Source organism: Eptesicus fuscus, chromosome 3, assembly GCF_027574615.1.
Source record: "Eptesicus fuscus isolate TK198812 chromosome 3, DD_ASM_mEF_20220401, whole genome shotgun sequence".
Lineage (NCBI taxonomy): Eukaryota > Metazoa > Chordata > Mammalia > Chiroptera > Vespertilionidae > Eptesicus > Eptesicus fuscus.
Window position 1 is genome coordinate 113,236,383 of NC_072475.1, and position 13,965 is coordinate 113,250,347.

The 13,965-nt window shown below is 40.7% G+C and overlaps 1 protein-coding gene across 1 annotated transcript in view; it reads left to right on the forward strand.

Annotated features, from left to right (window-relative positions):
* SLC9A9 (solute carrier family 9 member A9) overlaps window positions 1–13,965 on the forward strand; it is a 421,347-nt gene that overhangs the window by 380,267 nt on the left and 27,115 nt on the right. The window contains 1 exon segment of the mRNA XM_054710390.1: window positions 3,792–3,905. Coding sequence (XP_054566365.1) covers window positions 3,792–3,905 — 114 coding nt within the window.

Sequence of the window (13,965 nt, forward strand, 5' to 3'; positions counted from 1 at the left end):
AAACGGGCAGTCGGACATCCCTCTCACAATCCAGGACTGTTGGCTCCCAACTGCTCACCTGCCTGCCTTCCTGATTGCCCCTAACCACTTCTGCCTGCCAGGATGATCCCCTGCCAGCCTGATTGATGTCTAACTGCTCCCCTGCCAGCCTGTTTGCCCCCAACTTCCCTCCTCTGTAGGCCTGGTCACCCCTAACTGCCTTCCCCTACAGGCTTGATCACCCCCAACTGCCCTCCCTTGCAGGCCTGGTCCCTCCCAACTGCCCTCCCCTGTTGGCCATCTTGTGGTGGCCATCTTGTGTCCACATGAGGGCAGGATCTTTGACCACATGGGGGCAGCCATCTTGTGTTGCAGTGATGGTCAATCTGCATATTACTCTTTTATTAAATAGGATAGAGGCCTGGTGCACAAGTGGGGGCTGGCTGGTTTGCCCTGAAAGGTGTCCTGGATCAGGGTGGAAGTTCCCTTGGGGTGTGGGGCAGCCTGTGTGAGGGGCCTGTGGTGGTTTGCAGGCCGGCCACACCCCCCGGCGACCCAAGCAGAGGCCCTGGTATCTGGGATTTATTTATCTTCTACAATTGAAACTTAGTAGCCTGGAGCAGAGCCAAGCCTTCTGCTCACCTCGTGGCAGCAACCATTTCTGTTGGGATTTATTTATCTTCTATAATTGAAACTTTGTAGCCTTAAGTGGAGGCCTGGCCCAGCCAGGGTGTGAGGAAAGCTTGGCTTCCTCCATCACCGAGGAACCCCAAGCCTCCCTCCTGCTCTCTCTGTGGCTGCAGCCATCTTGGTTGGTTTAATTTGCATACTTGCTCCTAATTGGCTGGTGGGTGTGGTCTGTGGGAGTGGCTGATGGGTATAGCAGAGTAATGGTTAATTTGCATATTACTCTTGGATTATGTAGGATGACTTAAACTCTTTTCCAAGTGACCTTACCAGGTAGCTCAATTGGTTAGAGAAGCATTCTGATATATGAAGGTTGTGGATTCAATCTCTGATGTTTCTCTCTATCTCTCCCTCTCAATCAATAAATTGAAAAACAACTTTTTTGAGTGATCAAGCATCAATAAAAAACATTTTTTAAATGTGCAAAAATAACCAGGAAAATTCTGAAGAAAGTAGAGTATGGGAACAGTTCATATCTATGAAATGTTACAATGTATTATGGATCTACAGTCATCAAAAAGAATATGGTATTAGTACAGAAATAGATAATAGTCGAAACAAAGACCAGGTCCAGAAGTGGACCTAAATGGAAAATCAACATTTTATACAATGTTTATGTGAACAGTTACTTGTAATTTTGGTCAGTGTTAGATTTCAATAAATTAACTAATTAAATTGAGTAAAATCCTGAGTAAAATCCAGAAAAAAAAAACAAAAACCTGATTTTTCTCATATGCTTATTTGCCCCAGTAAGATGAGAAATAGATTAAAACTGGGTGGCAGTAGTGGGCAGGGATAACAGACTTTGTTACTAACCGGAAAAAGTAAAAAAGTTGACCACACACTTTGATTTATCATATCTGCTAAGTCAGAGAGCTCTTTCATTTTGCTTTGTTAAACTGGTACAGGACTGTAAAGGAGTTTGTAGCATTCTAAGTGATAGAAACCCCACCTCAAATCAAGAAGTGACTTCTTGGTATCTTTTAAAAGTCCTAAGGTAGATTTTGTTTTGGGAGAGGTTGAATACAGAAGATTAAGTAGTGTCATCAGGTGGCTGTTTCCTGAATTCACAATATGGCTAGCAGCCTGCATCCTGCTGAATTCCCACACAGTGAAAAGGTAGGGTCTATGTTCCAGCATTCTCTGTGAAGGCCTCACAACTCTAATGGATCACACCCTTTGAGAAGCAAACATGTTGGCTGGAGAAATGCTTTGATTGAAGTAGTTTGGTTCCATATCACATATTCCATATCTGAGCTATTCAGGCATCAATCTAGAGTCGGGGAGAAGATGAACCCTAAAGGGAAATCAGAATGTGATCACCAAGAAGAGGTTGAATGGACCCCATCTAGAGTAAAATACACAGGGGAAGAGGCCCTAATGAATTTAACCTTGACATGTGTTTATTAATGTTAAAAACTAGGTAGCTGTAATGAACTGAATGCGTGTGCCTAATCCCCACCAATTCAAATGTTGGCGCCCTAATCTCCAATGTGATGGCGTTTGAAGGAAGGACTTTGAAGAAGTGATTAGGTCATGAGAGCCCTTATGAATTAGATTAGAAACTCCTTCCTAGATTAATGCCCTGGAGAGAAGAGCCGTGAGAGAGGGGCGCTCTCTCTCTCAAACAAGGACACAGCAAGCAGCTGCTGTTTGCACACCTGGAACTGGCCCTCACTAGAATCAAATCATCCCATCCCTTGATTTTGGATTTCCCAACCTCCAGAGCTGTGAAAAGTAAATTTGTGTTGGTTAAGCCACTTGTCTATATTATGTTGTTATGGCAACCCAAGCCAATTCAAACAGCCAAATCTCACTTTTTGAAAACGTGAAGATTTAATGAGGTAGAAGTGTTCCCCATCCCCATATTTCCAACACGTTTTCGAGTTTCCTGTGGTGACTTGGATAGCAGTGTTTGATGAGAAGGGCTGTCCTGGGATGTGAAACGCACACCCTGGGTAATGGATGATTGTTGCCACTGCAGGGAGACCATCTTACAACAGAGGAGCTGCATCTTTTTAATCCACTCTTTCTATTACTGGTTTTAAATAATGTTTCTGACAAGATTCTGTGTGTGGGTTTTTTTCTGTCAGTAAACAGGTATTGGGCATTATTTTGTAGGGTTGTAAACACATTACATGAAAAAATGAGCTATTTAAAAGCCAAGAGAAATACTTCCAGAAACATTTATGTCTAAAATAAGTTTTAGGAACTTTCAAATGTAAAAGACTGGAATATAAACTAAAGTCTCTTCCCAATTGGCCTTTGTTGTAGCCCTGGACACATTATTCCCTTTTTACCTTTAATATGAAACATGGATAATATTTTTCATGTTCAACTTAAGTTGTTTAGTTAATGGTCTAAGAATAATTCTGGGGAGTTTTCTTTAGCATGGGTGTTAGTACCCCATTCCTCTGACTGAATGTGACAAACCTATTGTGTTCTTGCTGTATAAACTGATCCCTGGGATTAATCATCTTCTTTTTATCAGCTAGAATTGTAGATGTTTAATGGATATAACTATATCAAACAATTTAATGAGCTTCATTTAAAACATACTGATCATTCTAATATTGAAGTTATTATCAACATTCATCCTTATTTCTACTTTCTAAGTTTTCCAAGTTCGTCCTTCCTGCCTGCCTGAGGAGAATAAATTAGCTGAAGCTTTTTTTTTCAAGTTCTGGGAATTCAAGTGCACCTACTGGGTGATCTGCAGAAAAATTCAAAACTATCTTTGCATTGTTTATTACAGTACATCTTAAGCAAATCATGTAGTTTCTATTTCTGTGATGGAATATTCTCTTATCCCAGTAGGAAGTGTGCCATGGAGAATACACACTGGTTAAGTTGGCCCAGGGGAATCTTGGGCAGCTTTGCAGCTGAATAGGAAGGGGGATGTGGACAGGGTTGTGGCACCTGTCACTGTGTAGAGAACCCCAGGAGAGTCAGCTCACCTGACAACAGTCAGGGTCCCTGTGCCCCTCCAGAAGATAAGCACAGGGCAAAGAGATGGCTTTCCTAGATAAGGATAGCCATCCAGTCACCAAACACATTATACAGGTGATTAAGTGAATTAAAACCTGAGTCATCATTAATGATTTTGGTTTCTGTTTTGTTTTCAGTTGTTTGAATTTATGAACTTCTTGGCTGAGAATGTCATCTTATACTACATGGGTCCGGCATTGTTCACATTCCAGGATCATATCTTTAATGCCCTTTTCATACTTGGAGCCTTTGTAGCCTTTGAAATACAGAATATGGGCTGACAAAAGAGCACAAACTACTTACTTTTACCAATTATTCTGTTAAATTGTTAAAGTAATTTCCTTAGGCTTACTACAGGGTTCAAATTTAAGGTAGATATGTAATTTCTAGTTAAATGCTTATGATTAAACATAAGAACTTTGGAAAATATTATGGGGGACTAAAGGAGTGACTTTTTTGAATATTCAAAATATGTTTAAAATTATGAATCATTTACATTAAAATTTCAACCCATTGTTTATAGAGAAATATATTTAACCTGCATTAGTATGGTCAGAAGATTGTTAAGCTTTAGAAATATTTTCATTACAAGATATTAAAATCTTTTCAGTAAGGACTTTGAAATAGGATATGCAAAGTAAGACCAAATGAAATTAGCATGATGGATATGTTTCAATATCTTAATAATTGGGCACATGTAAGGTTATTTTAATAAGAAAAACTTTTCCTATAAACAAAATAATAGAAAAAAAATCTAAACCCCATTTTTAATGCAGAGGACTTTTGTAGCGCTAGGCCTGGTGTGTAGGCAATCCCAATGGGAATGGGTATCTGAACAAAAGGATACTGATGCACTGGGATGTCCCTAAGGACAGTCAGTGCCTGTCATCATTCTTTCCATTGGGAAAACGGACATACCCCCTCATATTCCAGGAAGTTGACCTTACATCCAGGAGAGTCGACTCCTTTGTCAAAGCCCTGTTTTAGCCAAGCACTTGCCTCCTGTTCTCTCTTCATGGAGCACTCAGCTCGAACCTCAGATTTCATCCAAAACCTGGGTCTTAGAAGGAAGCTCCTCTTCCCAACAATTCCATCTCATTTGAGGGCAAACTAGACTAGGTAGACTATCAGGGAAGTGGTCCAAGATGACAAAGTGGAGAAATGACTACCACCAAAATTTTCATAGATTTTAATGTGCACAGTTTGGATTTAGTAAAATGACTCTTTAAGCATTAGTTGTATCATACCTTTAGATAGGCAATTTCTCCAAAAATTAAATCCACTGAAAGAAAACAAAAATGAGTGAAGCTTACTAGATACAGGGCCTATAACTGATGAACAGTGAGATGGTAATCAGGAGCCAAAGCACATTTATCCTTTCTGAAGCACTGCTCAGGAAGCATGCCACAATCCTGCACACTTGCTGCCTTCCTTTGCAGCAGAATTGAGCATAAAGTCAGTCCCCAGCAACATAAATGTGATGAGAAAATTTACAGTGATTGAAATTTGGTTGGCAATCATAAACCAAAGGTATTCAAATATAAATATACACTGAGTGGCCAGATTATTATGATATCTGAACACATAATAATCTAATATATATATTAGAGGCCCGGTGCATGAATTCGTGCATGGGTGGGGTCTGGCCAGCCTGGCCAGGGGGAGGGGACACGGGAGGTTGGCTGGCCTGCCTGCTGGTCGAACTCCTGGTTGAGGGGACAATTTGCATATTAGCCTTTTATTGTATAGGATATACACTGAGTGGCCAGATTATTATGTGTTCAGATATCATAATAATCTGGCCACAGTGTATATTTATATTTGAATACCTTTGGTTTACGATTGCCAACCCAATTTCAATCACTGTAAATTTTCATATATATATATTCTAGCTTGTTCTGCACAGTAAAAGGTGGCAACTCCCAGGCTGAGAAGTTGTTTAAGTGCAGGTAAATGGAGGTCTGGAGTTAAAAACCTCCCTCTGCAGGCCTCTGACAGAGCTTTCTGCATCCCCAGATATGTGAGAGTAGAGAGAAAGTCACAAAGAGAGTAAGCTGGACTGACATGCCACCTTTGAGTTAGAACAGTAATAAACTGGTCATGAATTGACATTTTAAGGGAAAGCAAAAGGCAAATTTGATCACTTGTGCATAGGAAGTCAGTCCTCGGTTGCATTTTTTCAAAGCATTTCTAGGAGTAGGAAAGCATTTGCTCTTCTTTCCCATCATAACATCAGTAGTTGTACTCTGGAGAATGCTGGTTTGTTTTTAAAACTTGGATATTACATTTAAACAATGCTTTATTTTAAAAATATTTTGAAGAAGGTGTAGGGTTTTAGATAGTTATATTGGCATATGAAGTATCTGTCCAAATGGCCTCCTGGCTTGATGGTTTCTCCAGGGTTTGACACCTACATTTGCTGAGCTGTAGAACTCGAGCTGCACTAAAACTGAGGGCCAAGAATATGGTGTGCAGGAACGGGAGAATGAAGAAGCCTTGAATCTGGTTGTATTTTTATGATATTCTAAAGCAGAAAGTCGGCAAACTATGGCCTTTGAACCATATCTAGCCCATGCCAACTTGGTAAGTAAAGCTGGAACATAGTTAGATCCTTTAAAAGAAACAAAAACATATTATCTATGGCTGCTTTTGCACTACAAGGTCAGTGTTGAGCTATTGCAACAGAAACTATATGGCCCACAAAACCTAAAATATTTACTATCTGGCCCTATTCTAAAGCATCTTCACCCTCTAATGGGATAGTTGTTGGTGGTTTAATTCAGGGAATGCCAATCAGCTACTTCTGTCTTTAAAAATACCATCATACAAATATTTCAAGACATCTACATACATATAACAATAATGCCCAGAGAATGACATCCGTTGTCTTCCTCATTGAGTATCCATGTCATCTGCTGGTCATCCAGTCACTTAATGTTAGCAGTTTAGCAGTTTAACCTCAAGGGTCAGTGTCATCATGGGCCAAAATGAACTTCTATTTACAAATTTAACTGGATTTTTGTTTTGAACACTTTTCACATTGAAATGAATCTTAACAACAAAGAGATTGGGTTACTTCATATTGTTATCACATGTTCATATTGATGATATTCCCTCATATGTTGAAAAGCACACTAAAATTTGTCTTCTTAGCTTTAAAATGAAAAGATTGCAATGTTATTTTGAATCATAGATGCTCAACTTGAAATTCACTCTAGACCTTTCTAAGACCTTTCCTGAGCAATGTTTTGAGGCTCATAGGCAGGAAAAAGTAGGCTAGACATATTGGTCTCTTTCCCAGAAAGAGAGAGAGGAGATTGGGCATCTTGCTGACAATCTCAAGAAAAATTAGAGAAGAAATTGAGACTTACACTCAAGCTTCTTCACTTTGAACTAGAAGGAGGCACAGAAGCACCTAGGCAGGTTGAAGGAGCCTGACATATATCAGAGAATATGCCTCTCTGATGTGTCCATTTCTGTGGCACTTTGAAAAGACACTGAAACCCTGCTGTGTCCTATCATATAAACTAGGAAGAGTTTTAGCAAGGACAGTGTGTCCACGGTGTACAAATGTAATATAAAACCTTATCCATGAACTCACACAGACCAGGTCACCAGGCTTTGCTCCTAAATTTGTCTGTTGCCCTTTTGGTCCTCCCCAGAATATGTAGGCATTCAAATAGATGCCAGCAGCAACAGATTAAGAGAAAGGCATGGAAGAAAAACTGTAAATTAAGAAAAGTTTTCTTTTTTTTCTTATTTTTATTGTTGACACTATTACATATGCTCCCCTAACCCCCCTCCACCCAGCAAGAAAAGTTTTCCGTTAGCATTTAATTTTCCTTTCAATGGTGAAAAACTGTCATTATTATCCAAGTTTGGGGACATCAGTGTTCTACAAAAGGATAGCTTCAGAACTACCGTCAGTGTGTAGGAGACTATCTTTCTCAGTATGTTTCTGGTGAGCCATCAGACAATGATCACAGTCATCTTAAAACTTTGACTCATAAGTGGCTTTCCCCAGCTCATGCATCAATTCAACAGGAAGAAAACATGCATGGAATTTGTGAAGGTGAAGAGACAGTATCACTGCTGCTGCAGTGCCTGGGAACAGGACTCCATGTCTGTGACTTCCCAAGCTAATGGAAGTCCATTAGGCCATCAGGACTGATTCACAGCAATCACCAGCCACCACGTAAAAGGACACTTCCATGTTCTGTCTTGATCCTTGATGCCCAAAAGTGTGGTCCTCAGAACAGCGGCTTTGCCATCATGTGGGAGCTCCTACCTGTGCTTGTGAGCATGTGAGAAGGACATCCCAGAATATAATGGCAGTTCTTGATCTCTGTTTTAAGCTGTCTCTTCAGCTTATTCCTCCCACCTCTTTCTGTTTTCCTTAGACACTTACTCTTTCATTTGCCATCCGATCAGCACAGAACTATTTAGCCAATTACTGCATTTCTTCCTGTTCCTTGAGCATGCTGAGTTCTTGCCCTATTCACTCAGAGTCTCTCACTGCCCAGAATCCTTTTCATACCTCCTGCCTTCACTCTTTTAATCTTTATATTTGGCTTAGACTCCCTGTAGGAAGGAAGCCTTGTTAAGTCCTCAAGTCTGGGTGTGTCCCACTCATCTGTTTTTATAGGCCCATTGTTTATCTCTCCTAGTACCCATCACATTCCACTGTGATTTTTGGTTTGCCTGCCTGTGTGCCCATTTAGACTGGGAACTTCATGAGGCCAGTGCTAATTTGTTTGGTTCCCTCTTTACCTCAGCACCCAGCACACTATCATTTAAAAAAAACAAAAACACACACACAAAAGGTTTTATTTGTTGATCTCTGTCTTAAAATTATTGTCGCTTAGCTCTCACCTGTGGAACCAGGCAAGCCTGGTCTGAGAGTTTACAATTCTGGAACTGAAGTTTGCCAGGCTGATAGAACAGGACTAGCCTTCCACAAATAACTGGTGGACAAATAGGCAAATGAGTGAACAAACTACAACATTGTCTATCGGACTAAAATTGCACATTTCATTAAAATGCTGCTTAAGCAACAATAATTTTAAGAACAGAGATCAACAAATAAAACGTTTTGTTTTTTAAATGGAAGAAAATGTTTTTCTTGTACTCACTTCTGGCTAAAAACCTATTTCCTGAGTGCTGACAATAGTAAACATTGTTAATACTTCCTCAAACATTGCATTAGGATTTGAGGATATTTTTTTAAAGCTTTGCTTGCTTTGTATTGCGGGGATGTGTTTGTTAAATCAGGTTCTTATCCAGTTAAGAACCTGATTTCTCATTTAAAACTCAAGAATTTTAACAGTAGGTGATTTGAATCAAGAATCAGACTAAATCTAACTTCAAATTAGGAAAAAGATTTTCTTTAATGTACATACAAGTGTTGTCTGAGATTCTGAGCCATCAAGCAACAGGACTCTCTTTACTCCTCTCTTCCCTTGTTCTGTACTTCCAGAGAGAGAGACAGCCTGGAAGACACCAATATGCTGTCAGCATTCCTTGCCAGGCCTGCCTTTGCAGTCACTCACCCAGAGTCCAGTTACCTTCCTCCTTCTGCACTATGTAATCTTCCTGCCACAGGAATGCATGCTTTCAGGCCAGGGCTGATGTTAACATGGGGGTGGAAAAATGCCTCTCCTCCAGAGGCTGCTTCAGATATTACCAGGCTCCTTCCATTTTGTAGCATCATCATTCCCTAAGTCAAGGGTCCTAAAGTGTGGTCCCAGAACTAGGAGTGTTACCAGTGATGTCGGCTCTTGGTTCTTGAGTTCAGCAAAGAAAGAATTCAGAGCCAAGAACTCTAGCACAAGGGGAAGTTTATTTAGCATGCAAAGTGAAAGTACACTTAAAGAGAAGACTGGAGCAGAATGCTCAGAGAGCTGCCTTGGTCCTTTAGAAAGAAAGTCAGAGACGCAGAAGTGAGCCAGCTGGGTTGTGTGAACTCAGGAATCAAGTTACAGAGGCAAAAGAAGGGGCTTGAAGGGGGTTAGCCCAGGATGAGCTATCACCAAAACTGTACTAGCATAGTATAATATCACAAAAGTTGTAGGAAATATTAAAAACCTGCAAATACAGGATTACTTCTAATATATATATATATATATATATATATATATATATATATATATATATATATATATATATATATTTTTTACTCTGGTTCTATTTGGTTCATCAGTTTATGTTGTTCATTATATTACACAAATGAGTGAGGTCATGTGATATTTATCTTTCTCCGACTGGCTTATTAAACTTACCATAATGCTCTCCAGGTCCATCCATGCTGTTGCAAATAGTAAGAATTCCTTCTTTTTTACAGCAGTGTAGTATTCCATTTTATAGATGTACCACTGTTTTTTAATCCACTCATCTGCTGATGAGCACTTAGGTTGTTTCCAAATCTTAGCTATTGTGAATTGTGCTGGTATGAACATAGGGGTGCATATATCCTTTCTGAATGGTGTTTCTGGTTTCTTGGGATATAGTCCTAGAAGTGGGGATTACTGGATGAAATGGGAGCTCCATTTTTATTTTTTTGAGGAAACTCCATACTGTTTTGCACAGTAGCACCAGTCTGCATTCCCGCCAGCAGTGCAAGAGGGTTCCTTTTTCTTGCCAGCACTTTTCGTTTGATGATTTGTTGATGACAGCTATTCTGACAGGTGTGAGATGGTACCTCATTGTCATTTTGATTTGTATCTCTCAGATGATTAGTGAATTTGAGCATGTTTTCATGTCTCTTGGCCTTCTGTAGGTCCTCTTTCAAAAAGTGTCTATTTAAATTCTTTGCCCATTTTTTGATTGAATTGTTTATCTTCCTTTTGTTAAGTTGTATGAGGTCCTTGTAAATTTTGGAGATTAAAACCTTGTCTGAGATAACATTGGCAAATATGTTCTCCCATGCAGTAGGCTATCTTGTTGTTTCGTTGCTGGTTTCTTTTGCTGTACAGAAGTTTTTTTTTAATTTATTTTGATGTAGTCCCATTTGTTTATTTTCTCCTTAGCTTCCATTACCTTGGGAGCTGTATCAGTAAAGATATTGCTATGACATATGTCTGATATTTTGCTGCCTGTGGATTCCTCTAAGATTTTTATGGTTTCCTGTTTTACATGTAAGTCCTTTATCCATTTTGAGTTTATTTTTGTGTATGGTGTAAGTTGGTGGTCTATTTTCACTTTTTTTTTTTTTTTTGCATGTATCTGTCCAATTTTCCCAACACTATTTATTGAAGAGACTCTCTTGATTCCATTGTATGTTTTTGCCTCCTTTGTCAAACATTAATTGAGCAAAATGGCTTGGTTCGATTTCTGAGTTATCTGTTCTGTTCCATTGGTCTATATATCTGTTCATGTGCTTGTACCAGGCAGTTTTGAGTAATATAGCTTGATAATATAGCTAGATATCTGGTATTATGATCCCTCCAATTTTGTTCTTCCTTCTCAGGATTGCTGTAGCTATTCAGGGTCTTTTTTTATTCCAGATGAATTTTGGGATAGTTTGTTCTAGGTCTGTGAAATATGTCTGTGGTATCTTAATGGGGATTACATTGAATCTACAGATTGCTTTGGGTAGCATGAACATTTTATTGATGTTGACTCTACCAATCCATGAGCACGGTATATTCTTCCATTTGTTTATGTCTTCCTCTATCTCTTTTTTCAATGTCCTGTAGTTTTCCAAGTACAGGTTTTTTTCTTCCTTAGTTCAGTTTATTCCTAAGTATCTTAATTTGTTTGTGTCAATGGTAAATGGGATTGTTTTTTTTAGTTTCTCTTTCTGTGAGTTCATTGTTGGTATGTAAAAAAAACGCCATAGATTTCTGGGTGTTAATGTTGTATCCTGCTACATTGCCAAATTCATTTATTAAGTCTTGTAGTTTTTTGATGAAGTCTTTGGGGTTTTCTATGTACAATATCATGTCATCTGCAAATAATAACAGTTTTACTTATTTTCCAATTTGGGTGCCTTTTATTACTTCTTCTTGTCTGATCACTATGGCTAGCACTTCCAATACTATATCTGACAGGAGTAGTGAGAGTAGGCATCCCTGTCTTGTTCCTGCTCTTAGGGGAAATGGTTTTCGTTTTTGCCCATTGAGTATGATCTTGGCAGTAGGTTTGTCATATAAAGCTTTTATTATGTTGAGGTATGTTCCCTCTATTCCCACCTTGCTGAGTTTTTATCAAAAATGGGTGTTGGGAATCTAAGATTCCCAATAGGATGGCAGTGAGGGAGAGAGTGTGAGTGAATGAGGGAGAAAAAGGGGAATGGGTAGACGTGTGGTGTGTGTGTGTGTGTGTGTGTGTGTGTGTGTGTGTGACAGTTATATTCCGCAGAACTTTTAGAGGCTGTTGGACCAGGATCCCCTAGCTGGGCAGCCTCTGCTTCCACTGCAATCACTTCCAGGGTGGCTGGCTCTGTCACAGAGGCCACACTATCTTGAAAGGGAGAGATGCTGTGATTGGGAGCCTAGCCTCACCTCTATCCGGGGAGCCCTCAGACACCACCTGGGACTCTACAGCCACACTGGCCATGGACCTGCTGCCTTGGCTGTAAACCCATGAACACTGAGACTCCAGCCTCCCTAGATGCAGGCTCCTAAAACGTTTGTCTAGGGGGAGACAAAATGGCAGCCAAATAGGCGGATAGGTCTTGCACCTTCTCACAGAGAAGCTAGAAGAAACAACTAAATCAAATAATATCCATCTGGAATTGGCAAATTAAACACAGCTTCTAAGATAATCCATGGTTGGAAAATACAGAAGACACCTGGAGAACAGTAGGATTGGGGATCTGGGCTGGAGGGAGAGATGCCTGACTACTAGGACTAGAGGGCCAAAAGGAAACTGTGCTGCACCAAGTCTGTGTCCCTTGGAGACATGCATAACACTCAACCATTGGAAGTCGGTCCACAAGGTTGCTGGATGTCAGGGAATCCTATATAATAAAAAGCTAATATGCAAATGGTCCTCATGCCCTTGCGCCCTTGCGCTGGGACTGGGGGACCTGAGGCTGGGCCAGGAGATCTGAGGCCACACCCCCTGCCCCGGCGCTGGGGCCGGGGGAGCTGAGGCCAGGCCGGAGGACCTGAGGCCGTGCCCCCTGGCCTGGCACTGGGGCCGGGGCAACCTGAGGCCGGGCTGGGGAACCTGAGGCTGGGATGGGGGACCTGAGGCTGCACCCCCCACCTGGCGGGGCTTGACAGAGGGCCTGAGGCTGCGCCCCCCACCCTGCGGAGCTTGATGGGGGTGAAGCCGGCCAGGTCTGGGTCTTGCACTATTTTGAGGCGTGTGTGGGTGGGCGGGGACTAGACTCTGGGTCCCAAAGTGCATCCCAGACTCTGACAGGAGTGAGATTTTCATATACATTTTACTAATTTTTTTTCATCTCTGACACTTCTATTACAGAGAAAAGGCAAATAGCAATATTAAAATATTTCCTCTAATTAATTCCCTTTTAATGTGCATGAATTTCATGCACAGGGCCACTTTTCTAGATATAAGTCCACAGGCATGGGAGGCTGCTCCCAGAAAAGTAACCTGAAGTTCTACACTGGCCATGCAGTGCCAGGGTGAGAGAATTGCAAAGCTGTGTGGTTGCTCTGTCTTTATATTTTCCTTGCTTTTACTCACTAAACCCAGTACATAGGATCTTTCAATTACAAAAACTCACTGAGGCTGCAGTTCAGGGGAAGATGGTTTTGTGGAAGCTGGGGACCAAAACAGAGAGAGGCAACCAGGAATCCAGCTCTGTGTCAGTCCGGTCCCTCCAACCCTAAACAGCCATTTTTCTCCTAAAGGCCAGGCTCCTTCTTGCAGTGTAGCTGCACCCAGACTCAAGCTCTGCAGGGAAACAAGGATTCTGAGTACTCCCAGGGAGCTATCAGAGACTGGATTGAGGGGCCATTTGGACCCAGAAACTAATACAGCAAAACCCCCACCTAGAGCCCATGTCAGAAATAGACGCTTATGTAAATATGACTAAAAGCAGGTAGACAAACAAAGCAGGCAGATTATTCCTGCTGCCTAAAACCAAGGCTGTGGAGACAGACACAGAGGAGCAGTGGATCATTAGGAACTTCAACATGGTGCTGACTGCCTAATAGGAAACTGAGAAGAACAATAGAGAAGGGTCTTAAACCAGCCTCCATGGGACATTAAAATTCAGCTGAAGCAAACAACACTTCGCTACTTCACTTTTTTATTTTCATCTTTTACTTAAGAAAGAAAAGGAAAAGAAATTTTCTTTATATTATTTTATTTTTATTTATTATTATTACTAGTAGCCCT